Source organism: Prinia subflava, chromosome 1 (assembly GCF_021018805.1).
Source record: "Prinia subflava isolate CZ2003 ecotype Zambia chromosome 1, Cam_Psub_1.2, whole genome shotgun sequence".
NCBI classification, from domain to species: domain Eukaryota; kingdom Metazoa; phylum Chordata; class Aves; order Passeriformes; family Cisticolidae; genus Prinia; species Prinia subflava.
The window spans coordinates 124063871-124088021 of NC_086247.1; the positions used below are offsets into that span (position 1 = coordinate 124063871).

General features: G+C 36.1%; 1 protein-coding gene across 2 annotated transcripts in view; it reads left to right on the forward strand.

Annotated features, from left to right (window-relative positions):
* Positions 1-24151, forward strand: part of SNX13 (sorting nexin 13) — a 66099-nt gene that overhangs the window by 7311 nt on the left and 34637 nt on the right. For both annotated transcript variants that reach the window (XM_063411142.1, XM_063411132.1), the window contains exons 2-5: positions 13764-13876; positions 18387-18489; positions 22569-22658; positions 23108-23229. In XM_063411142.1, the coding sequence (XP_063267212.1) occupies positions 13764-13876; positions 18387-18489; positions 22569-22658; positions 23108-23229 (428 nt within the window). The remainder of the gene's footprint in view (positions 1-13763; positions 13877-18386; positions 18490-22568; positions 22659-23107; positions 23230-24151) is intronic.

Sequence of the window (24151 nt, forward strand, 5' to 3'; positions counted from 1 at the left end):
TTGGTGTATGTGAATATAATTTTTATTGTTTTGATGAGAAGTTATTTATTTATAACATTAGGCTAGGAGAATAAATTTTACTTAAAATTTTCACACTTACCAGTTTTTCTCTTCACATTCAGTATTTTTTCTAAATTGAATAGTGTGAAGTAGGTGTGTTAAAAATAATTTGTCCTTTGTGTATACGAGCACTTAATATTGGTACCTTGCTTTATGATCTTACAACTGTGTACTTCATTTTTTCTTTAGTGCTTTATGCTTGACTTGCATGTGTGCTTAAAACTTTGAAATTAATTTTATGTTTATTTCTTTATGTTGTTTTTAAGGTCTGGACTTTAAATGGTCCTGGTCTTCTATCTTTCACTTGGCAGTTGCCCTGCTGCAGCTTCTTAAAAATTCTTATGAAGGTTATGAATTAGCAACAGGGAGACCAACAGCAAACAATATGTCCATGAATGTTTCTAAGCTCTTCCATTACTTTATTGGATATTTTCCTTTATTGAATTCTGCAATTAATGATGGTTGGCTGTTGCCAATCTCTGTTTCTTTTAATTGGGCTTTGTTTTACTGGCACCTTTTTTGTTTGAAATATTTTTTCTATCTTAACAATTTCAATATAACATGATGCTTGCAGTCTTCTTACTTTTTCTCTCTAGATTGCTAGAGAATTGTCCATAACTCTTATGTCCCTTACTCTTTATTTTTGATGCATTATGCCTTTTTTTGTTGTTGTTGTTGTGTTTTTGTTTTTTGTTTTTGTTTTCCAGTGATAAAAAAGTAGCTGCATTGTTTCTGTGTGGAGCTGTGTACCTGGGCTGGTCTATGAATGCTTCTATCTTGCTGTCTGTGTGGTTCTTCTTTTGTTCATTCTTTGTTTCTCGGTGTATTGCCCCCTGCTTTATAATTTGCTTTATATATTTTTGTTTCCTGCTTCTGTCACTGAGATGGCCATATATTTTTCCTTAGATGTCATCCATGCATAAAGACATTCGAGATGCTCGGAGTGCCATTTCATGTTTGACTTGACTGGATCTAGTTTGGCTGCTGCTAAAGTGGTTTTCTCCCCTCCACCAGACACAAGCTGGTCTGACAGCTTCTTGTTTCAGGTCTAGCAGCTAAGTAGCAACTGCATGAAAAATTCTTTTGCCTTGATGAACCAGTCTTGTGGAGGGATGTGAGGGTGGGAACACAGGATAAGTTGCCAAATCAACAGCTGCATGGTTCAGTGCTAGGGAAGTGCATAGTGTTAGTCTTCATTTCCTTCTGTGTAGATCTAAAACGAGTCAATATCCAAAATAACTCATGTATTTTTGAAAACAGGGAATGTCACTATTCATTCTGTGACTTCTGAATGCATCTCTGCCTCCAGAAAATATTACAAATAAGGTTTGGTAGTTCCAGTTAGGTTTCTTTTTTTGTTCTTGGCCCTGTGGCAATGATTGAAGTTTTTAGATATCTTCTCTAAACTTCCCCTGGGAGCTAGATATTCAAATGACTCAATTAGTTTAATCTATAATTATTTTCAGTCTATAATCTTGAAGTGGCAAGAGTTGATGCACCATTTCTGTGGTTTCCTTCCTCTCTGAATTCATTGAAATTTGTTGGAAATACTCCATGCCCTTATGCATGAGAATGAAATATTCCAGCAATTTTAAAGAACTGTCCCTTTATGTAAATGTTATTTGTGGGTACCCACACTTGCTTTCCCTCTTCTGTGTCTTCATGGGAGAGGTAGTATGAGAACCTGGGAGATATCCAGGAAATAGCTGATATGCTGATTCTGGACTCTGATTTTGTACAAGGAAAAAGATGACTACTTGATGCTTAAAGATTCATCTAGGATACTCAACAGGCTCTTTGCTTCCTTAGAGAGGCCAGATGGACAGAGGTCATGGAGCAGAGTCTTGGAAGAAGTTGTAGGAGGCTCCACCCTACTTACACTTACCTGCAGTACTGTTAACAGCATTCTGTAGCAAACCCCTCAATAAAACTTGTGGAGTTTCTCGGGGTTGTGCAGGCAGCAGACAGAAGTTTTCTCAGTAACAGTGTTAGGGAAATAGCAAAAGTGCAGAGAGGACTGTGAAAGAGATGCACGGAGTGAGCAAGCCTTCCTTGAAAGGGATGGGGAGCCAAACATCTCTGGAAAGAAGCAGGTAAAGGACACAAGCAATAAGGACTGTAGGAGGTATTGGAAAAGGGGGATTATTAAATACATGAAGGGGAAAGATTTTGTTTCTATTACATTCCTGTTACATTTGTCCCATTGGAAAAAGACAATAATATTTAAACAATTTCTCCCCCTCTTAAGCAGGGGCTTTATTTGCTGATTCAAAGCAAAATCAGAGTGCTGATTTTCTGTGTTGGCACTGTTTGTTCTGTAAAATTAGGCAATCTAACTAACTGCTTATTAAAGAGGTTGCAGATTTTTTGTATATTATGGACTACTGAAAAACTTGCTGACACTGAACTGATCGCTTTCTCTTGCTTTACTAGATGATACTCTGTCCAGGAAAACATTTGAGAGGAACAGGAAGTTTTTAGGCTTACTCTAGCTTTGTAAAGGTTTGTGTCACTTTGTATAACAGCTGTTTCCATGGTTATTTTGTCTTCATCCAGTAAGCATGCTTCATACGAAATTTGGCCCTGTAGGAGTTCAGATGTATTCTCAGAGACCACTGGGAATTTGTAGTGAAATACTGGTTGTATCAGAGTTTCTGTATTTTGTAAGTGGAGAAAACCTGTGACACTCAGAGAACTGCATAAAATTGTAACTCTTGAAGAAAACAGTGGAGTAACATCACAATGTCCAGAGGAAGGTGCTAGTATTCTGTCAGTGGTGTTAAGTTTCTTAAAAATGGACTGCATTTGCAGCTTAGGATTCTCCTTGTTATTTGTGTACTGACAACATAGTCTTTGTGGTGCATACTCTGACCTTTGGATTTTTATTTTTAATATCCATTTCATTTTCCAGTCTGTAAATTATGATGCTGATTAAAAAGCACTACATAGTTTTACGGACTGTTGTGGAACTATCAGTACATTTTTGACAAGGAATTAGATATAGTGAAGGGGTGATCATTGCAAGCAGGAGTCCAAACTGAAACTAGTTCATGATGCTGGCACTGATTCAGGTCTTGGAATTAAAAGAACAAAACGAAACTACCAAAATAGTAAAATCAGTGAGTATAGTGTTGGTAGCTGCTTCTTCAGAATCCAGTGTTTAGGTAGTATATGCACTTTATTACATTGGTGGTAGGATTGTAGAGACCACTACCCTTGTTTATTTTTGAAGACAAAGGTGAGCACCAGGGAGAGGAGGAAGGGGGTAATACTTTAAAAATTGTGTTACTTCTCAGTCACATAAAAGGGCGTCAGAATGTTAATTGGGAGTGCCACCAAGCTTTCTAAGTCTACCCTTCTCTTGGTGGCAAGTGTAGCCAGTGTGTGGCTTCATAATATGGATACATATTATTTTAGAACAAAATCCTTTGTAATAGAATTGGCTATTTTGCATTGGTTTCCAGATGGATTTGTATTGTAACAGGAAGACCAGAACTGCACACAGGACTCCAGGGATGTCCAATGGAGAGGAAGGTTCACTTTGCTGTCTCTGCTGGTGACAGTTCTGCTGGTAGAGGGTAAAATACTTTTGGCCACTTTTGCTACAAGGGCGTGCTGCTAACTCGTGTTCACCTTATGGCCCACCTTGGGGTCCCTTTCTGCAGAGCTGGTTGCAGAGAGTGGGCCCCAGACTGTAGTGTGGCCCAGGTTTAGTCCACCCCAGATACAAACCTGTGCTTGTTTTTGTTGAACTTGATGAGGTTCCTGTCAACCCCTTTGTTGACACACCCCAGAACCCTCCAGTGTAGTGAGCGCACACCTCACTTTAGGATTCCGTGCACCCTTTTACTGAGAGTTCGCTCAGGCACGTGTCACATCACGCACATTGCTGAGGCATCACCAGTCCCATATTGATCTGTGAAGGTTCTCACCTAGTCACTGTCTGCACACTGAACTCTGTACCACTGATCTTGTCTTTGCATCCCGTATTTTTCACTTACCCTTTAATCTACTCATCCAGCCCATACCTCACCAATTTAGTGATAAGGAAGCTGTGGGATACTGGACTAAAGGCAAAGTGCCCATCATCTAAGGCCCTGCCTTGTCCTCAGCATCACTTGCCTCACCACAGAAAGCAGCTGGGTTGGTCAGACATGATTTGCACTTGGTAAATATCTTGGTTGCTCATGACCTTCTGAGAGACTGAGGTGATGCTGACTGGCATAGATTTTTCTTTCCTCCCTGGCCTGGACCTTCTTTCTTGCTGATGGTCTGCTGCCAATACAGTCTGAGAAATCATTCATGGTGGCTTTCTGTTAAGCTTTGTTTTTCTGGATTCCATTATAGCAATTACAATACTGTCTTTAATCAAGGTGACATTTTTACATTTGAGATGAGAAACTCAACGTGGTTTTCCTTTATGAACACTACATTATTGCTTACAGCTTTTCTCCTCCTTTTTAGTAAATTAAAAAAAAAGAACAACACCTTTTTTAATGGTAGTAAAAAGGATAGGGATGTTTTAACCACATTATTTCATTTGCCAGAATAATTCTACAAGGATAGGTGGCATGACTGACTGTATTTAGACACAACAGTCTTTATCACTAGGGACAATGTGGAAATAAATTTTTAGTCTTGTTGAGTATGTCTGTTACTGGAGGACTCCTGGCAGTTATGACAGATAATGCCTTCCACTTGTATTCTTTCAGATTTGTAACCTGACCTAATAAGGCAAGTAGAGTCAATCTTTATATTTAGTACAGTCCTTGATAAAAATATTCTTAAGTTATGTTTTTAGCTTAGTATTTTTAAAGTAACTTTTTCATCAAGAATGTTGCTTATTTGGGATCTGCTAGATAGTGGTATGTTCTGTTCAAAGAATACTGCATCCAAAGCAGTTGCATCTTAACTTCAGTGGAATAATGCTGAAAATTTTGCTGCAAATAGCAACATAATATTACCAGTGGATTAAAGAACTAAACAAAACTAATTTTATAGCCTGAGGAAGCCAGAGTACTAAAAGGTTGATGAGAAGTTAATGACTAAATCTTTCTGCAGTAAACTCAAGTACTGGATTTAGTGTGTATATATATAGTATTTATATATATGTGAAATATATATAAACACATATAATATGTTTAGATCTCAGTAAAAAAAATCACACATCGTGAAGATATACATTGAAATATATGGTTTATCAGTCTGTTTAGAAGAAACTACTGATTTTAAGGAATTTGCTTAAAATAATTATTTGCTTATTACTGCTTTCAAGCAAGTCATCAAGTGATAGAAACAAAAAACCTAGTAGTTTTGCCAGTATAAAATTCAAAGGTGTTGTCTGCTGTTTACATGTGGTGAGTTGTTCAGGAAAAAGCAAAACAATAAAGCTCAAAGACTGCCACTGCAGTGTGCAGTTCCAAAATATTCCAAATTTTATATAATTTATCTTATGTTATACCTTCATGTCCTTGACACTTCTGTATTTGCAAAAACTGTGTGCTTTCAACTTCATTTCACTTTTTGTTGTAGTGGGATGGTTGTTTGAAGTTAGCAAGATTTTCCAAAGATACTGTATCATTGTGCACCTTTGTTTTGTTTATTCTAAGCTGATTCTATCAATTCAAGATTGCACAAACTGTTTTGCACAAAGCCACTGCTATGAAATTGTGTGATATCTCTATAGAAAAAAAGAACGGATTTATTTTAAGAAAAGTAATTCTTGTTCATCAGACCTCTATAACCCACCTTTTTCTACTTTGCCCTCCCTGCAAAGATCATAGACAATAATGCATTGCCTTTGAACAGAAGACTCTGTACAAAATAGTGTTTATATAAATAATCTTTATATAATTTTTTTTTGTAATGGTATAAGTTGGTCAAGTGTAATGGAGATTTAAGTTCCAGGAGTAGGCAGATGTTTATTGTTTGGCAGAAGGGATGCTGAGTTGAAATTACCATTACCATGAACAGCTTAGAACTAAAAAGATTTCTTCTCTACCTCCCAAAAGCATAGCTCTTAAGGTATGAAGAAACCTTTTAAAAAATGTGTCCTGTGCAACTGTTTCTGTAGTATCAGTGAGCTCTGCCTGCATGTTTTTATTAAAAACATAAAGAGATGACCACTAGATCTGATTCTTGTGGAGAGAGACATTTAATGCACACAGATAAATTTCCATACATATAAGTATTAGGAGCTGGAGTGGTAGAAATTGTTCTTGAAGCAAAGTTCATGATTCTTAAAGTTTATTCAGTGGAATCAGGTTTCTTTAGCACTGAAAAAAGAAGAAAATGGTGAAAAGAACTTTTAGATAACTCCTTACTGTGGGTTTCTTGACTTAGCGCATTCCTTATGTCGAGCCAAATAGGAGAACAGACCCTTTTTTTTTTTAATTTATTTTCTTCATCTGCAGCTTCTGGATTCTGGGGGTTTCCCTCTCTGTCCCCTTTGCCACTATTTTGCACCAGAAAAACTTGAAATAGATATAATCTCTTTATCCAGAGGCTGAATGTAGAACAGTCTAGATTATCTCATTGGCTTGAATTCAAGATAGAGATTTTACTTTATTCTCCCACTTTAGATCACCTTAGGCAATCCAGTCAAACCTGGCCCTGTTTCAATCACCTAAGGTGATCCAAAATGCTTTTATCTTTTTGTCTTGCTTTCTGTCCAAATAGATAAATTAGCTTGGATATGAATCAATATGGATCATTACAAAGGAAAATAATCACTTCCTTGGAATTTGTATTAAAGATGAGTTTGAGAATGTCACTTTTGTATTCAAGAAAGTAGCAGAAAGTGGGGCTTGCATCTCTTATTTCCCATTGCTATTCAAGATGCTCACGTGCTTCTTTTAATTTTGACCAAAAATCCATATCCTTTAACTAGAACATGATTCAGAGTGGGTTTTAGTGCAAGCATGCTATCATAGTGTGCATCTGTGAAGTTAGCCTCTTGGTTTTTTTCACTGCAAGTTAAGTACTTACGCCACTCAAGAAAAGGTTACATGGAATGAAACTTTCTGTCCCTTGCTGATACTTCTGCTATATAATGAAGTAGCTGTTAGCACTGGAAATAAAGGCAGTAAAATGAAAGTCAAAGTTTAAAATTAAACATTTCACTTCCTGATTTCATGTAATGATCGGCAATGGTGACAAAGCCAGGTGTGAGAGAGGAAGAAAAAATAGTCTTGACTGTGTTCACTTTCTTCTTGAGGGGAAAGTTTGATGCTGAAAATATTTACCATTTCTTATAGAAGTGTAAGTCTTAATCAGAGAATTGGTCGTCTTCTTGCAAAAAACACAGTTGTATCAGAATATGGAACATAACATTTTTATTTTTAATTATATTTTAAGTTGTATAGTAATATGGTGATTATTGCAAACAGTAAAGTTTTAGTAAATTTGTTGTTCTCTCGATAAAGGCTAAAATTGCGGTAGTGTGCACAATAACTTTTAATCTTTCTAGTTACACACTATAATGTTACACATATTAAGAAAATGTTAGCACATATTTTAATTTAAAAGTTTGCACTTCTAAAAATGAGTTTCAGTAATAGTCGAAACTGCAGTAATAGTGAATACAGATGAAAAGTTGTCTCCTATCTATTAGAGCCTAATCTGGTTAGACTGCCTTGTATAGCTGTAGGGGAGAGTGTAGGAAAATTATCCCAAAAGCTTTGTTGTTTCAGGCAGTGTGAGGAACAATAGGAAAACCCAAACTCAGTACAGTTATACATGATTGTGTTTGGATTAATGCAACTATGAAGCAATTGAGCCATTTGACATACAGAATGTGCATTAGTGGAAGACGAGGAGGTGAGGTAGAGAGGAGACAGATGGACTCTTGCTTGCAAACAGAGTTTCCAGCCTCTGTAAGCAGGAGGGGTCAGCAGGAATACTACACTTATCTAGAAGAAACTTCGTTGGCCAAACTTCTTAACGTTAATTAACATTACCTTTATTTATTTGAAGATTTTTAGTGTATAGTTATATGCTTCAGTATTTTAAGCTTTCTCTGGGAAAAAAAAAAAAAAGCCCGATCTAAATTTAGAACAATAAAAGAAACATAGATTATGTAAAATCCTTTTTTTTTTTTTTTTTTTTTTTTTTTTTTTTTTTTTTTTTTTTTAATCCCAAGAGTTTCCTGGGGAGTATTGCAGTTAATTATTGTGTAGATTCACAACAATTATTTTTCCATAGTGTGAAGTAGGAGTGGAATTTAGGGTGTTTTTTTTTTTTTCCTTTGCCCTCTTTGGGCTGAGGAAGGAAAAGAACAAAAGATTAAGAAGGAAGAGGTTAAAAAGAGACTTTTAGAGTTGTTAGGAAATCAGGATATGCATAACTCAAAACCCTGTTGACATGTATTTCAGATGACTGCTTTAACTTTGGCAGATAGGAGAATGTAACTAGAAAGCTGTTAATGGGTTATTTCACAATTGTTAAATATTTCTCTGAGTAGTGTAACATAGCAGTTTCATTGCACTGAAATTGGCACTCTGGTTGGTACAACTCTCCAATTTTACTTGTCATGCTAGTGAAGAGACAGTAATTTGAAACCTAAAATAATGTTTTTAATCACTTGACAAAAGTGACACTCACCTTAATTATAGAAAGGTTTATATGTGAACATGTTCCATTTGCACTCAAAATGGAAGTCAAATTAAAAGGCAGATGTATGGAATTAACAAAATTAAACTTGACATCTACTGTAAATGCAATCCCTGATAATTTTTTTAATGTGAGCCCAGAGGAGGCATTTTAAAAAAAAAACCCTAATAATTTAAACTACACGCATGGCAAAAAATAGTTTATCAGTGTCTGTTAGAAACAGGTCAGCTACTGTAACTTTTAAAATATTTATGGAAAAATGTAATTTGATAAATGAATTGTGAAGAAAGAAATATGTTTTTGTTTTTAAATGTTGCTGTTCTTTCAGAGCTCAGATTATTCTGTTGTGACCATTAAATTAGAAAATAATCACAAATTATAATCTTCCAAGGTGGTATCAGTCTTTTAGATGCTACTGTAAGACTTTAATCATCTTCTGCTGCAGCTTTAAGATTGACAAAGAGGTGATTCCAGAGCCCTGCCTTCCTATATGCGTGTTCTTTATTTCCTCTCAACTGTGTCTCCAGACTTGAAACCACAATTCCTGTGAATGTGTGTGGGAATTGTGAGGAGAGACAAGTGCCTGAAACAGGAGCTTCTCGCTGGAATAGGAGAGTGCTGGCACCAGAGTCGCATGAGTGGAAACACTTGTCCTCTGTTCAGTGGCAGAGGGGGCTAGGAGGAACCTGTCACCTGGCCTTGTGGAGGAACACTGTTTTGCCCTAAACCAGACACACGTGTTAGCTTACTGCCAGTTTCAAGCTAAAATTGACAACACTAGTTTAAATCCAAACAGCAAACCTACATCACCTTGGCCAATCATTTTTAGAGAAAGATGTGTCAAGACTGAAGATCTTGCTTAAAAATGGATGTGCGGCAAAGGCCTGAAAGATTGTCAGATGGATTTAGCAAATAAGAAATCTGTGAAGCTATCTTTTAGTAAGATATGATTGTGTTTGTTTCTGGAATAAAAAATTGTTGTATATTGTGGATTTCTAGAAACTTCTGTGTGAATGGTCACATTAAGTCATATAGTCTTAACACAACTAGCTATAATGGCATGCTGCTTAGAGCGTCAAAATGGTATCTTGATTAGGAAGCAGAAACCAAAGAAAGAAAAAGGAAATACGCATAAGAAAGCAAATTCTTTATGTTCTACTTTTAGTACTTGGCTGTATACTGTGTAATAACCATTCAATGTGAAAAATGGACAAAACCTAGTCAAAAAACCCCGGGTAAACAGGTGTCATTGAGGTGACAGTTTTGTTGTCTGTAAAAGCTGAATCGAGCATATATGAATATTCACCTTTGTGTCTTCTCACACCTGATGAGCGCTGCAGTGTACTGTTGGAGCTTACAGACACCCCTGTACTTCAGCTGCCATTTGTTTGGCTGAAGCAACTCCAACTGTGGGAAGCAAATTACCGTGTTTGACGACAATGCTACATTAACCCATTTATGTGTGTATGACCTTGTAATGTAATGCAGAAGTCTTAGTAAAATCTTAGACTTGAAAGCTAAGTAGTGATGATGGTGAGACAAACAGAGCATCTGTAGTGGTGGTAAGCGAAAGTGGCTAAAACTGATGAAGTGGAACAGCTGCTGACATGGAATAAACATCCTGTATCCATGTGTATGCACACAGTATATAGCCAACTGTGTCTACCACAGCACCAGGACCTGTGTATCTCTTCAGGCTTTAGGTAACCGTCCCTAATTCCTTGAAAGTCAGTGAACAGCACTATGCCAGATCAGCTTGGAAGTTTGCCCTGCCAATGTAGGGCAGGTCAGCTTCTTTTAAAGGGTCCAGATAGCTGAGACTTAAACACCAGCAGTTACACCATTTCAGAAGACTGGTTTGTTCTTTGTGTTAAGAGTGATAAGCATTCACCCTGTAGCTAACTTTAGTAACACTACCAGACCTTCACTAAATATGTACATCTTCTAAAAAATTAACATTATAAATAAAATTTGGAGTTAAGCTGTAAGTGAGGTTTGAATTTAAATACCTGAACTGTTTTCCTGCTGACCAGCCAGCTGTATAGTCATATTTGTGTATGTTTGGACATTCTGTTCAAAAATAGTTGATTTTTAAGTTTTCACTTTTTTTTCCCTAGGAGTTTTACTGCTGAAGTCCCTTCAAGAAGTGTCGAGTTAGGGAAAGTTGTGTTTACAGTCAGCAGAAAGGGTACCATCCTGATGATTTAATCCCTTTGAATGTCTCAAAAGCTGTAAGACTATGAACCACTCATTTAGAATATACAAGGTCTGAGCCAGTATCTGTTGTGCTTCCTGCAGTGTACCAAGTTGTACGATTTTTAAGAAATCCTATTAAAATACCAAATGAGATTTGAATCTCTGTACCCATATGCTAAATTGCAAAACTGGAGCATAGGACAAAAGGTCACTGTTTTATTTATTAGCGTAATAGAGCTTTCTTTGTTAATTATGCATTCATCCAACTCTGACTATACATCCATGTAGTTTAATTAAGTCATTTAGAGTGCTTATCCCATATTTAGAACTTAAACTTTTTTGAATTATGTGATTAAGCATAATGGGGTTCTGACATAAAAAGACCATCATTAAATGCTATCTTCTGTGTGCATATCTTCCTTATCATGCTTGTAGTGCTCTGCAGAAGTTTTAAAATATATTTCTGAGAGTATGAATATACAGAATCTTCTTTATGTATTGAAATGTAAAAGTGCCATGGGATCTCATGTTTTAGTTAATTGTTCCATTAGTGAGGGTTTTTTGTTTCTTTTTTTTCAACTGATGTATCTCTCCTTTCTACATTCCAAAGAGTTTATCATAGAATCCTAGAATGGTTTGGGTTGGAAGGAACCTTGAAGATTATCTAGTTCCAACCCCCTGCCATGGGCAGGAACACTTTTTGCTAGACCAGGTTGCTCAAAGCCCCAACCAGGCTGGCCTTGAACACTGCCAGGGTTGGAGCATCCACAGCTTCTCTGGGCAAACTGTTCCAGTGCCTCACCATCCTCTCACCTTGTGTCTAATCTGAACTCAGTCTCTGTTTGGAGCCATTCCCCCTTGTTCTGTCACTACATGCCCTTGTGAGTAGTTTCTCTCTATCTTTCTTGTGAGCTCTCTTCGTGTACTGGAAGACCACAATTATCGACTGCATTTTCTTACTGTGAGTCAACAAAACAACAAAATCTTCTACTTGGTTGTGATTTTAGTAGTGCAAATTCAGCATTTTAGCTGTGTGGATTTTGTGGTTTATATTATCTATTAAAGCAATTCCTCTGCTTAAAAAGAATTGAATAACTTGCAATGCATTTTTTTTTAAATTGTGGCACTTAGGTTACACTCATCTACATTCTTGTATGTTGAATTTTTCCCAGCCTCAAACATTGAGAACAAAGCCATTACAACTTATATCTCCTGCTAAGAAAGTTCAACTATGAAGAAAATAGAATTTCATCTCAATATTCCATTAAACTTTTAACTAAGAAAAATAAGTCAGATTATTACAGTTTAGATCTATGAAACAGTCTCTCTTCAGAGCTGTGATTTTGCTTTTTGATTTTCCTCTCAATAATCAAAGCTGCTTTATAGAGGAGTCTTAATTTATATTACTTTTCATGGGCTATAGGATTTTTAAAACTTTTTTTAAAATGTTGATTTTTTTTAAATACTATGCCTAAGATGAAAAGATGAAATCTAAATAGTTCCTTGAGAGAAATGAGCTGTAGCTCCTTCGTATTAAAAGCTAAAAAAGGGCTCTCTGCAAATCTGGTGTTCAATTTCTGTTTGTTTTCTAAATGTCAAACTGCAAGACGAGTTTCTTTAAATACCTTCTTAGTGTTACTTGTTGACACAGTTGTCTAAGTTCCCATCAGGGTGTCATTTGATCAGTGTTAGGAAAGGTGTAAATTAGACAACAACAGTAACAAAAAACCACAAAAACAAACAACAAAAAATTGAGAATCTTTAAGCTGGAACAGTATGGGTGGCCTATAAATACTTGTCATCCTTGTTTCACACTCTTGGGACTTGGCTGAAATATGCTTTCCATATTGAACTAGAGACTAGATTGAATTCAATTTATAATATTTGTTGACTGCATTGCAGTATTGTCATGGTCTAAAGGTCTAAAAACTATTGTAGCTCAGATCAGCCAGATTTTCCCTGTCCTGGTTTTTTAGATTACCATGCAAGTATGTACAGACACACATCTTTCTGTCAGATCAAGTATGGATGTGTATACATGGGTGTGTATAAATGCACTTACACAACCTATGTTGGCACAGTATCTGGAATTTTGCTGCTTTTTTCATGCTCCAGGTGGCTGCCAGTGGAGGTGGAGTTTTGCCTGCAGCATTTATGCCAGACAACCCCCAAAATCCCACCAGCCTCACATGTGCTCTTGTGACTGAGTTTAACTTCGTCACGGGCTTTTCAAACAACCCTTGCCTCTCCGCCACTGCCCAGGTAGCAGTTTCTGAAGTTTCCCTCCCTTTTATTGATGTGGAAGAGTAGAAGTGTACTTGTGCCAATTATTTGGTGCACCTGTTGACCCGCCTGTGACTTGACTGGAGAAAGTGGTTTTTTTAGTGTTGCACCCTGTTTGATCTAGGAAAGAAGCAGCATTGCTTGGTTGTAGAAAATAACATGTTTAGATGTGTAAAACAAGGCTGTCTGTGTCTTCCCGTTTTGCCACAAAGCCTGCTTTTTCCTAGGAGAGGGGGAATTTTCACAGGGTGGAGATGAGGGAAGAGGTGAGGAGGAAGGGATCTCAAGAAACAAAAGTGCACAAAAGGAGAATAGAAAAGAAAAAGTGACACCTTTAAGGATGATAGTTTTATCTGAAGTGAGAGATGAGGAACAGTGTTTGAAAGAAAAATGCTCTAATGTTAGCTAAACTGGATTGCTGGCCCACAATGTAACGGGGGACATATTTGATAGCAATATACTCTTAAAAAAAGGTAATTTTTCTTTCATCAAGCAGAACTTATACCTGGTTAAAATGTATCAAACACTATGGAAACTGCAACTATTGCTCTGGAGACTTAAAGTTGTATGACTACAATATTAATTAATCCTTTTCTATATGTTCTTATTTACAGACCAGTCTTTCCATATGGGGATGGCGAAGTCTTGGCCTTGTTCTTTTTCTGGTAACTTTTGGACCCTTCGCTATATTTTACTTTGCATTTTATATCCTCTGCTTTGTGGGTGGGTAAGTATATTTCTTAGTGTTTTGTTTAATTTACTGTGAAAGCAAAATTTTAATGGGTGTATTAGCAAAGAGCTTGCTCTGAAAATATGAAGTGGCTTTATATAATTAATATTTCCATATTTGAGCACCTCTTTATGAGCAAATTTTTTGTAATTGAAATCTCAACTTAGCTATTTTTAGTGGATGTTAGAGGACAAATGCTCACATAAAAGCAGTGGTAATTTCAGTTCATACTTTTTATTAGTGTCAGTTCTTTTCCCAGGTACTTCTAAGTACTCCATTTCCTTCTCGAACACAATCTCATTTTCCTGTCTGAGGCAATTGATTCATGGGAGTGGATGTTGCCTGGGTGTGTGGAAATAATGCCACAGTTTGAACAAATAGATCAGTTCAGCAGCTGTAGACTTTTCATGTATTATCTATATAGGCAGGAAGGGAGCAAACAGGTGAAGTGCAGCACCATTATTACATTGTATATTATGATGCTTGCCTTGTAACCATTAAAACATTTTTAATAACAAGTTAGAATGTCTTAGTGGGATATTATCTTTACTTTCTTATTTAATACCATACAGAATGTATGTATATTCCTGTATATCTCATAAAAAATGTAATAGAGTTTAGCAGCTAGAATTAGAGCTGCTACACTTGGGTTTCAACTTGGTATTAGGCTTGGTATTTCATCTCTGAGAAATCAGAATAGTCGATCTGTTAGAAAAGGGATTTAGTTAAAGTAAAACTAACTTGAAGTAAATACTTCTGTCTTGTTAAGTCTTTTTACAGGTATGGTTGGCATATTTTGCTATCTGTTTGTCCAGGGCAGAAGTCAAAGTTCATCCAAAGGGCAAGAGTGCATCTGCTTGCTGTTTTGTCTTACCACTCCCTTAATACTTGCAGTATGGAAAATAACATAGGATATAATAATTTCTTAAGATATTATCCTTAATTCTTGCGCAGTTTCAGTTGTTTGGCTTTTCAAAGCTAACAGTCAAAGCAGGATCTCAGAGCATGTCTGAAGTCAGCTACAGTTTGGCACCATTAAACTGCGTGCGGTGCCTGAGCTCATTCATTCTCAAGTCAGCTCTCATATCTCTTTGCTGTGGTTATTGTGCTGCTTTGATTCATTTTTGTAGCTAGTCAGTAAACATTGATCTTGTTAAGGGTAAATTCATCTAGTGGTAGTGTATCTGTTAGAGCAGAGTGTTTACTTACATATATAGATGTGAAGTCTCAGCCCTTGCAGTAGAATGTCATCACTTCATTACTTTAACATTTACATCTTGGCTATGGCTGTGATCTGGCCCTTTTTTACACTGTTAATCTTTTTCAGAGTGACACAATTACTTTAACATTCAGCACACAGAACTGTGAGTGCTAACTAGGCCTAATGGGTTTATATCTAAATTACTCTTGCCTGCTTATTTTTTTTTAATAATTCCCTTGAATTTTCACAAACTGATTGGTCATGGTTCTCTTAGAAACAAACAGAAATTGTTATGAAGTAACTTTTGCACTTACGATTAGCAATTCTATGTCATAACATCATATACGTAGACTTAGAAAACAAAAATTTTGTTTTGGTTCATGATTATAGTATTTACTGTGCCCTTCTCTGAAGCAAAGAAGCAATTTTCCACATGGATTTTTATGGTCAAATTTTTTGTTGAAACTTGGAGTTTTTATCCAGTTTGTCACACAGTTTTCTAGGTCTTTATATTTCATTCAAAAAAGAAGTGCCTGTGTCAAAGTTTTCTGACTTCCACTAGCCAGAAGTCCAGCTTCTGTCCCATTTTACAGTTTTAGCAAAAGAAAATGCTGAATCACAGCTGGTTGTATTCTTAGTATTGACCTAAGCATTTAAATAATATATCAGAGAGCTGTGCAGGGAGACAATGATGATGCCATATCTGTGTCATTGTAACCAATCTCTTTGTAGTGTTTAACTCCTATTATGTGCTAATTACTTCTTTTTGATTTACACTCAACTCTGTGATTGCACAGATGGTTTGTAATAAACATACTATTGTTTTTGTTGTACGTGGAAGAATACTGAAACCATTTGTATATATGAATAAAAGTTCAAAAACACAATTTCTCTTTATTTTATTTTGTTCTGTTTCAAGACTGATTTATAAAATGTTAGCCTTCTTTCATTCAAGATCTGGTAGCTCATTCACTTAGGGAACTGAGCTCAAGAGCAGGAGGCTAAAGATAGATACTGTTTACTTGACCTGTGTAGAATATTACAGGGTGCTATCCTTCTGTTTTCCTCTCCTTCAAGTACTGGTGTAGACCCCTTTACCTGAGTGCTAAGCCTGCCTTTTCTACTAAGAGTGTTTCTTATCTTACTCTTTCCTTCCCTCTTCAGCCCCAAGGAAGTGAAATGAAAATGATGGGAATTGTGGTTTTGCCAAATACAAAAATTGAAATTTCTTGGATCATCAATTGCTTTGTCATTTAAAAGAATTTGCTCTGTCATCAAATCCCATAATTATTGATACTCAGTCATATCCAAATATATGTGACTGTCTGGCTCCATTAATGATTGTAACTGCTGACCAAATCAGGAATGGTTCTGTAGCTGCTTTTTGACTTTCACAGAGCATTCAGCTGAGACTGTTGCTTTTCAAACTTGAGGGAAAAGTGATAAATCTGTAGTCTTCATTTTTCTATCTTTGTTCTGTTATTAATCTGCCCTTGGAACAGCTGGCTGTCCAGTAATCTTTGGAAGAATTTTTAAAAAATGAAGCAAAATATAATCTTTTCCTTTTTCTGCTCTGTTCATTAGAGAAGACTAATATGATTTCTCATTCATGTATTGAATCCTCCTGATGAATTAAATAAGCATTTACACTAGAAGATTCAGTTTAGCTAACAGATGCCCTGAATGGTCAGACTCTGCATCCTTCTCTAATGCTTACAGGATTTTACATCAGAGAATAAAATGTGTTAGTTTCTGCCAGAGAAGAAGCTCCTAGCATTTCTAGCATAAAACTGAAAATACTTCAAGGCATCTAAGAAGATTAGCATTTTTTTAAACCATATTGGTACTATTAGTATTTTTGAATGAATCATTAACTTTTAAAGTATCAATGTATTTGAGAGAAACAGAGATATAATCTATAGGTAGTTATTTCCAAGGCTTCAGTCCTTTTGAATAAAAGAAAAAATGCAACTGGATGATGTATGCTTGAAGTTAAAGTTGTTTTTAGGCCAAACTTGAGTATGCTGTTTTCTTTAAAAGACAACTAAGGCTTCTAATAGAAAAGTCATAGATAATCAAAAGAAAATCCAAACTTAAATAATTAAAAATGAACCAAAACATTAGTGAAGCTAATATTGAGATTTTTCTGAGCAAGTTCTTCTTAACACCTGATGGGTGTTATGACTTTAAAGTTACAGAGAGCAGGAGGGCAATTCAACCTGCTTTTATTTCTTGCTGTCACATGGCAGGTAAAGAAGGCTGTAATGGAATTAGAGTATCCAGTGAACTCCTCTTATGCATTGTCAAGTTACTGATAATAATTTGTGTAACTTTTTTTTTTTCACCTCTTTATGGAATTGACTTCACAGCTTCTGAATTACTGGGCCTCTGGGGGACTTAAAAAGAAATTCTTTAATTTGGGGAATTAAAACCTTTAAATGGCATATTTTAACTTGGATAGGATTTTCCCCTAATCTTATAAATGAGACCATCTTATATCAACAGCTATCTATAGTAAAAAAATGTATTACTTCAGCACATTTCAAGCCTGGAATAGCTTTGTGAGTTCCTGTGGTCACAAATGCTGGTCAGCTGGCCTTTAAATTGAATGCTTTGAAATTTGTGTAAAAAGCTATGTGTGTTGAGTCATCCCAAGTCTAATCTATTTTCTTTTTTCTTTGCTTGATATTTCAAAGGCTACATGCTCTGTTGATGCCAGAATTGGGGCAGACTGTAGGTTTTCATATATTTCTTAGTAAAACCAGGTTGATGTTCATGTGTTTCTGTGCCCTAGTGTCATAAGCTATAAATAAATTCTTTCTGTTCTAGCAAGGGTAAGCACAATGTCTAAACAGATGCAGTGGTTAGTTACGCTTGCTGCATCAGTTTATTCCTGGACTGTGGTTTTGTGGCTCACACTACAGTGGAACAGCCTACAGAGTTTATTTCGTAGTGTTGGAGACTCTTCATATAAATGCAACTTCTGCATATACCCCTTTTCCCAAGTGCAGATATTTGTGAGCACAGGCAGCGTGCCATCACAGCAGGCACACTGTAGCATAGACAGTGCTATATAGATCTTCTGTGTGGTAAGAATGCATCAAAACAGACAATACAAGATTGGGAAACTTCGTACTTAGGGTTGTGTCAGTTATGTTGAGCAGTGTGTTACCATGTGAAAAAGCACAGGAGTAAACAATGAGGACTGTCATGTATTACTGTCATTTTATAACTTGCTGTTAAATATTTTCTAGAGGTGAGAAAATGTGGCTGTTGTTGTACCTGGTCTTTCTTTTTCCATTTTAGGGGTTTTGTGGTTACTCTTTTATTTGGAAAAAGCAATTCAGAAAAATACCTTGAGCAGTGTGAGCATTCATTTCTCCCTTGTATGTCAGTTGGGATCCCTAAGGTAAGGAAAGTTTTCTGGTCTTAACTTCTAGATTGGATTATATAACTTGATTAGAAATAATCAGTTTTAATATAAGAATTCTGCTCATTTCTCAAGGTAAAAGAGCCTGCTTTTATCTTTTGACTCAGCTGCAATGTGCAAATGAAATGCAATATTTTTCCTGTATGAAATACAAGTTTTTTAATAGCTTATGGAAAGTTTGATTAAAGTATTGTTTCTTTATTGTGAGAAATGAGTATGGTAGGACTGGCTAATAGAATAGGACTGGCTAATAGAATCTGTGAGGAAGTTACTAAACCATTCCTTTCTAGACTACTTGTGTGTCTTGGTTTGGTTTGGGGGATAGCTCTTTCTTGCTTTTTTGTGCAAGATTGTCATGGCTATTTACATGTCTTCCATCACTGGATCTGTACTTTCTCCACTTTTGATTGTGGTCAAAAAGTTGCCTGCCTAAGAAAGTTACAAAGTCTAGATTTGCAGTACTTCAAAGATGTAGAAGTTTTCTTTGGCTGTCTTCAAGACCAAGCAAAATTACTGTAAAGGCATAGATGCATACAGAGCAGCAGTGGAATCCACTTTGCACCTCTTTTCTTTTCTGAATACCCAACAGACACATCATTTCGGTTGATGGGCTTAAGTTCAGGGTTCCTAGCTGGACAAATCTGCATCTGTTTAGTACAGAAAAAGTTGTTAATAGCCAAGAGGTAGAATTTCTAGAGTTCCTGGTTTATGAACCAATGCATCTTGTTAGCTCAGAAGTTTAGATATATCTTGGCTAATCCATTTGCATTCATCAGAACAGAGTAAACATTTCAACCCAAAGGTTGCTAATTAGGTTAAATTTAATCTCACAGCTATTCTGACTGAAGCATTCTGTTCTTTCTTAGCTTCTTTCACTACACTTTGTGTTGTCTTTCAAAGGGGGTGAGTGTTCAGCATTATCAGTAGCACATAGAAATCTGCCTTGTAAAAGCAGTAGGTTTTCTAGTCACAGAACATTTTCTGTGACTGTTCATAGCTTGTTTGGTAAGTGGCCTTTTCACTTAAGTCTTTGAATATTTTAAAATAAATCTGAAAGTATACCCTAAACTGTATAAGTAAGGTCACTACTCCAGATGAAAAGTACAAAGGTTAAAGCTGAAAAAGGGAAAGTTAGCAGTCAGCTGATGTTTCTGTTAGGTTTATGAAACCTCATTTTGGATGGCTGAGGTTCATGGTGCTATGTAGACTTTAGTGCTTTATATATGTTGTGGAGTGTTACTTACTGTCCTTGTTTTGAGAGCAGATTTAGAGAAGTTTTTCTGTTTTTTAAATTTCCTCTACATTTTTAGAAACTTTTTTTAATGTTAATGTTACTTTTTTAGGTTCAGTATGTATGTATACTCTGGTTGCTTTTTAAAAGAATAAAATCTTGCAGAGCTTTTTGTGTGATCTTTGCAAATTCAGTAGTTAGACATCTGATTTGAGTATGGACTATTGACACAGCACTTTCCTCAAATGACCTGTCTCGACTAATCTCTGGATTTAAGTTTTGTACTACAAAGGTATTTGTTTTTAGCTGACTTATGGAATGCTATTCGAAGCTGTTCACCAAATAAAATCTGTTTGTCTTCTAAAATAGTTTTCTCTTTTGCCACTGCATTCAAGTACTGTTAACAAGTGTAAGTGAGCTTTTCAGTAGCAGTGCAAGCAGAGATGAGTTCCAACCAAAGCTGATGTCTCTAAGCTTCACCCGAAAGACAAAGAGTGTCTGTAGGCTGGATACAATATTGCCAAAGTACAGTAGGAAAACAGTGATACAGCTTACAAGCAGTGGATGCATGTTGGATCCCTGAGTAGTCTCTGAGTCTATTTGTCAGTATGTAATATCCTATATCACAGATTTGAGGCAGATATCTCAAATCAGTGTCTTGTCCACTCATGAAACCCTGTGGCTGCAGTTGAGGAAATAGTAGCACAGTCTAAATGAGGCATATTTCATATTTGACAGTTACCTAAGAGTTTCAAAAGAGGACTTCAGAAATACCCATTTGTACAGTGAAAGAAAAGTCTGAAATAACTCAGTGCAGTTAGATGCTTGTGGAGCCTGGATTTGTTTGTGCTGCATCTCACTTTGTGGAGTCTGTGTCTTGCATTCCTCCCAGGTTCTTCCTCCCTGCTTAAAATGAAGCAAGGAAATGTCAAATGTAATAATAAGTGATACCCATTTTTCCTAACCAAGTATTTAATACTGGTAGGGGACATCAGACTGACTGTGAATGAAGTGACAGTCAAATGGGGCAGTTGTCATGTGAGTTGGGTTCTTCTTCTAAGCCTGTCTTGTGTGTCAGTGTCTGGAAGGCAGAAGTAAAACCAACAATGCTTTCCAGGTGAGACTACAGTCAGCTGTTGTACCTGTAATGGAATAAAAGCACATACTCTAAATTTCAGATATCTTTGCATATCAAAAGCAAATTAAATTATACTGCAGGTACATAAAGATTTCACTGGACATAAAGGATATGAAAAAATGGTCTAACCTTGTAGTTGGCTCTGCTTTGAGCAAAAGGTTGGACAAGATGAATTCCTGAAATCCAGGTCAAAACCTGGATCCCATGAGCATATAAACATTCAAATTTTTACCAAGTAATCTTGCATATTCTCTGTATCCCTGTTTTTCTTGCCTGCTGTTTTTTTTTTTTACTGCTGTATTTTCTTCTGTTTTCCAAATGTGGTTTTATGCATGCAATCCTTCAAAATCGTTTTGACAGGTCTGTCTGGTAATTTGTACTATTCTGTGCTTAGTAAAAATATTTAATTATTCAGTTCTGTGTCATTTTGGTGGTTTTGACACAATCAACACAAAAAAATACTTCAGAAATTCATTAGTCGATGTATGGAATTGTTTGAATGTGAGCTAGTGTATTTGTATTAAAGTAGCATGAAGGTTCCCTTGTCTTGAAAGTTAAAAAATATACAGAATTCTGCAACAAAATATTTCTGTGTTGTGATACAGAGTTGCTTAAATAGGAGGATGATGGTTTTTTTCTGGCCTCAGGTATTTCTCTGCCGATTTGAATGAGAGATAGTTAGGGCAAGTCACATAGAATGAAAACCTTGGATATATGGTTTATAATTCCTTCATTTATGGTTTTGGCAGTTCTTTTTTTCCAATATAGTCATAACTTTCTCTGTAGATGAAATAAATTACTTGTTTATCTAAGCAACAGTGTAAGTTGTTGAGTTATTACTTCTGTGAAAATAGAGGAGTTTATTGCCTAATTCATCGAAATTTTGTAGAAAGACACTGCATTAGTTCACTTGAGAGATGCACTAATAGAGGGAGGTTTTTTTCAGTATGTCACTTGCCAAAAGTCAGCTCTCATGAGGTCATTCTTGGAGTTAACTGCTTAGAGCTGCAAATCCTTCTATAATTTCTTTCCCTCCTCATCAATTACTTTCCAAAGGCTCATCTGTTGAGCAGCAATGGTACAAAAAAGTAATTTCTCTTCTGGCATATAGAATAAACTGAGGTGGTTAAAGAAACCAAAAACTCAGCTGAAAATTATCTGCCTGAGGTAGCACAGTCAAGTTCACAAACAAGAGGGGAACTGGAGTCTTTCACAAAAACTATCTTGTGCTGTTCTTGTGTCTCCCCCTTCCCTCCTTTTCCAACTAGTTGAGTTTTATTTCCTTTTCATTTAGTAATGTAGCAAACACTTGCTCCTTTAGCATAAGCAAGAAGTAGATTTGCAGGAGTTCCTCATCATTATGTACTATATAGATAAAAATACAGAAAATATTGTTACCCAGAGCAGTGGTGAATGCTGCATCCCTAGAAACGTTCCAGGTCAGGTTGAACGAGGCTCTGAGCAACCTGATGTAGTTGAAGATGTCCCTGCTCATTGCAGGGGGGGTTAACTAGACCTTCCAACCCAAATAATTCTGTGGTTCTCTGATTATATTTTCTCTATAAATTTTAATAATATAGAAAATACATAAAGTTATTACTGGAAGGACTCATATATATCATAAGCAGTAGAGCTGTTTTTTAATTAGATCTAAACCCTTCAAAGTTACATTTCTCAATCTCTTTCAAGTGCATAGAAGAAATGAAACGCGAAGCCAAACCTATTAAGATTGACAGAAGGCTGACAGGTGCAAACATAATTGATGAGCCTTTGCAACAGGTAAGTTCTAACTAGGACTATTTAACCTACTTGTATTTTTTTTGCAAGTATTGACTGTGTAATAAAGAAGTAGTTGAGTGGCAAATAGAATTTCCAAATTTTACCAGATATGAGAGTAATAAATGAAAAAACTATGGGCGATGGGTCAGGATACCGGGCAATATTTGAGTATGTTTTTGGTATGTTTTATTTTCTTAGTGTAGTGGTGATAAAAACAATGTGTGCAAGCCAGTCTGAAAAAGAAGTTTCAGTGTGTGGATTTTGTTGTTTCACTCCCAGTTTCATAATGGCAAAAGAGTATTGTTCACTCTAGCAACCTTTTAGGATAACTGCTGTTGCATTATCAGGCCCAAAAACTGTTGAATATTTTTTTGTCCTTTTTCATTAGTTCATTAGTTTCATTAGTTGTTTTTTGGGTTTTTTTCCCTTTTTTTTCTTTCCGATTTCAGGTAATCCAGTTTTCCCTGAGAGACTACGTGCAGTATTGGTATTACACACTCAGTGATGATGAATCCTTTCTTCTGGAAATTAGGCAGGCTCTTCAGTATGCACTTGTTCAGTTTTCTGCCAGGTAAGACTTGTTTTTATTCACATCAATATATTGTGGGTTGTATGGTAGTAGATAAGTGATTAAGTTAATCTACTAGTGTAGTTCAGTGCATTTTACAGAAAGAATGTATAAAAAAATCAAGATTATCATGTAAGAAATACAATCTTTTGCTGATCCCCTAGGGAAATAAAGGAGATGATAGTGTTTGAAGTCATGATCTTTTGCAAAACGGCCATTTCAAAATTTAGATTAATGTCTAAAATCACTGAACTGCTTTTCTTTTTCCTTTTTTAAACAAGCATTAAGTTTGTGATCCATTACCTCTTTGTATTCAGGTCCTTCTCGTGTAAAGAGTAGGGCTGCTCCCAAGGTAAGTCCGAATTCAGTCCAAAAGTCTGAATTCAACATATGTATCACCTCAGATGATTTTTAGAAGTAGTATGGCTCTTACATATGGAAGATTGGATTAATGGATATTTTAGAATAATGAATATTTTAGAAAGAATAGTAGCCCAGAGAACAAAATAAAATGTCACATATGCACACCTTTTTTTAAAAAAGGATTGCTTGAGGACAAATGGATGGTTTGTTAATTACCCCTTATTTCTACTGCTGTTCCCTGACTTTCTGCTACTGGATTATGCAACTTGTCTGAGAAATTAACTTCTTTAGTGTGACTGATTTCTCAGCCCAGGTACCACGTGCCTTTATATCCATATACTTGTTTATTACGTTTTTATTTCAAGTGTTCATCCCACTGTGCTTATTGTTACTTGCTTTCTCTGCAGAAGAGGTTGTGAGTCACCTAAATATAAGTAAATTCTTGGCAATTTTCAGGTGTTATCCCCTCCCTCTGTTGACTTAAAAATGTAGGTTAGTGTGCTTTTCTGACAGTGAGGGTCAAAGATGGAGAGCTGGGTTTAACACTAGGAAAAATTAATTA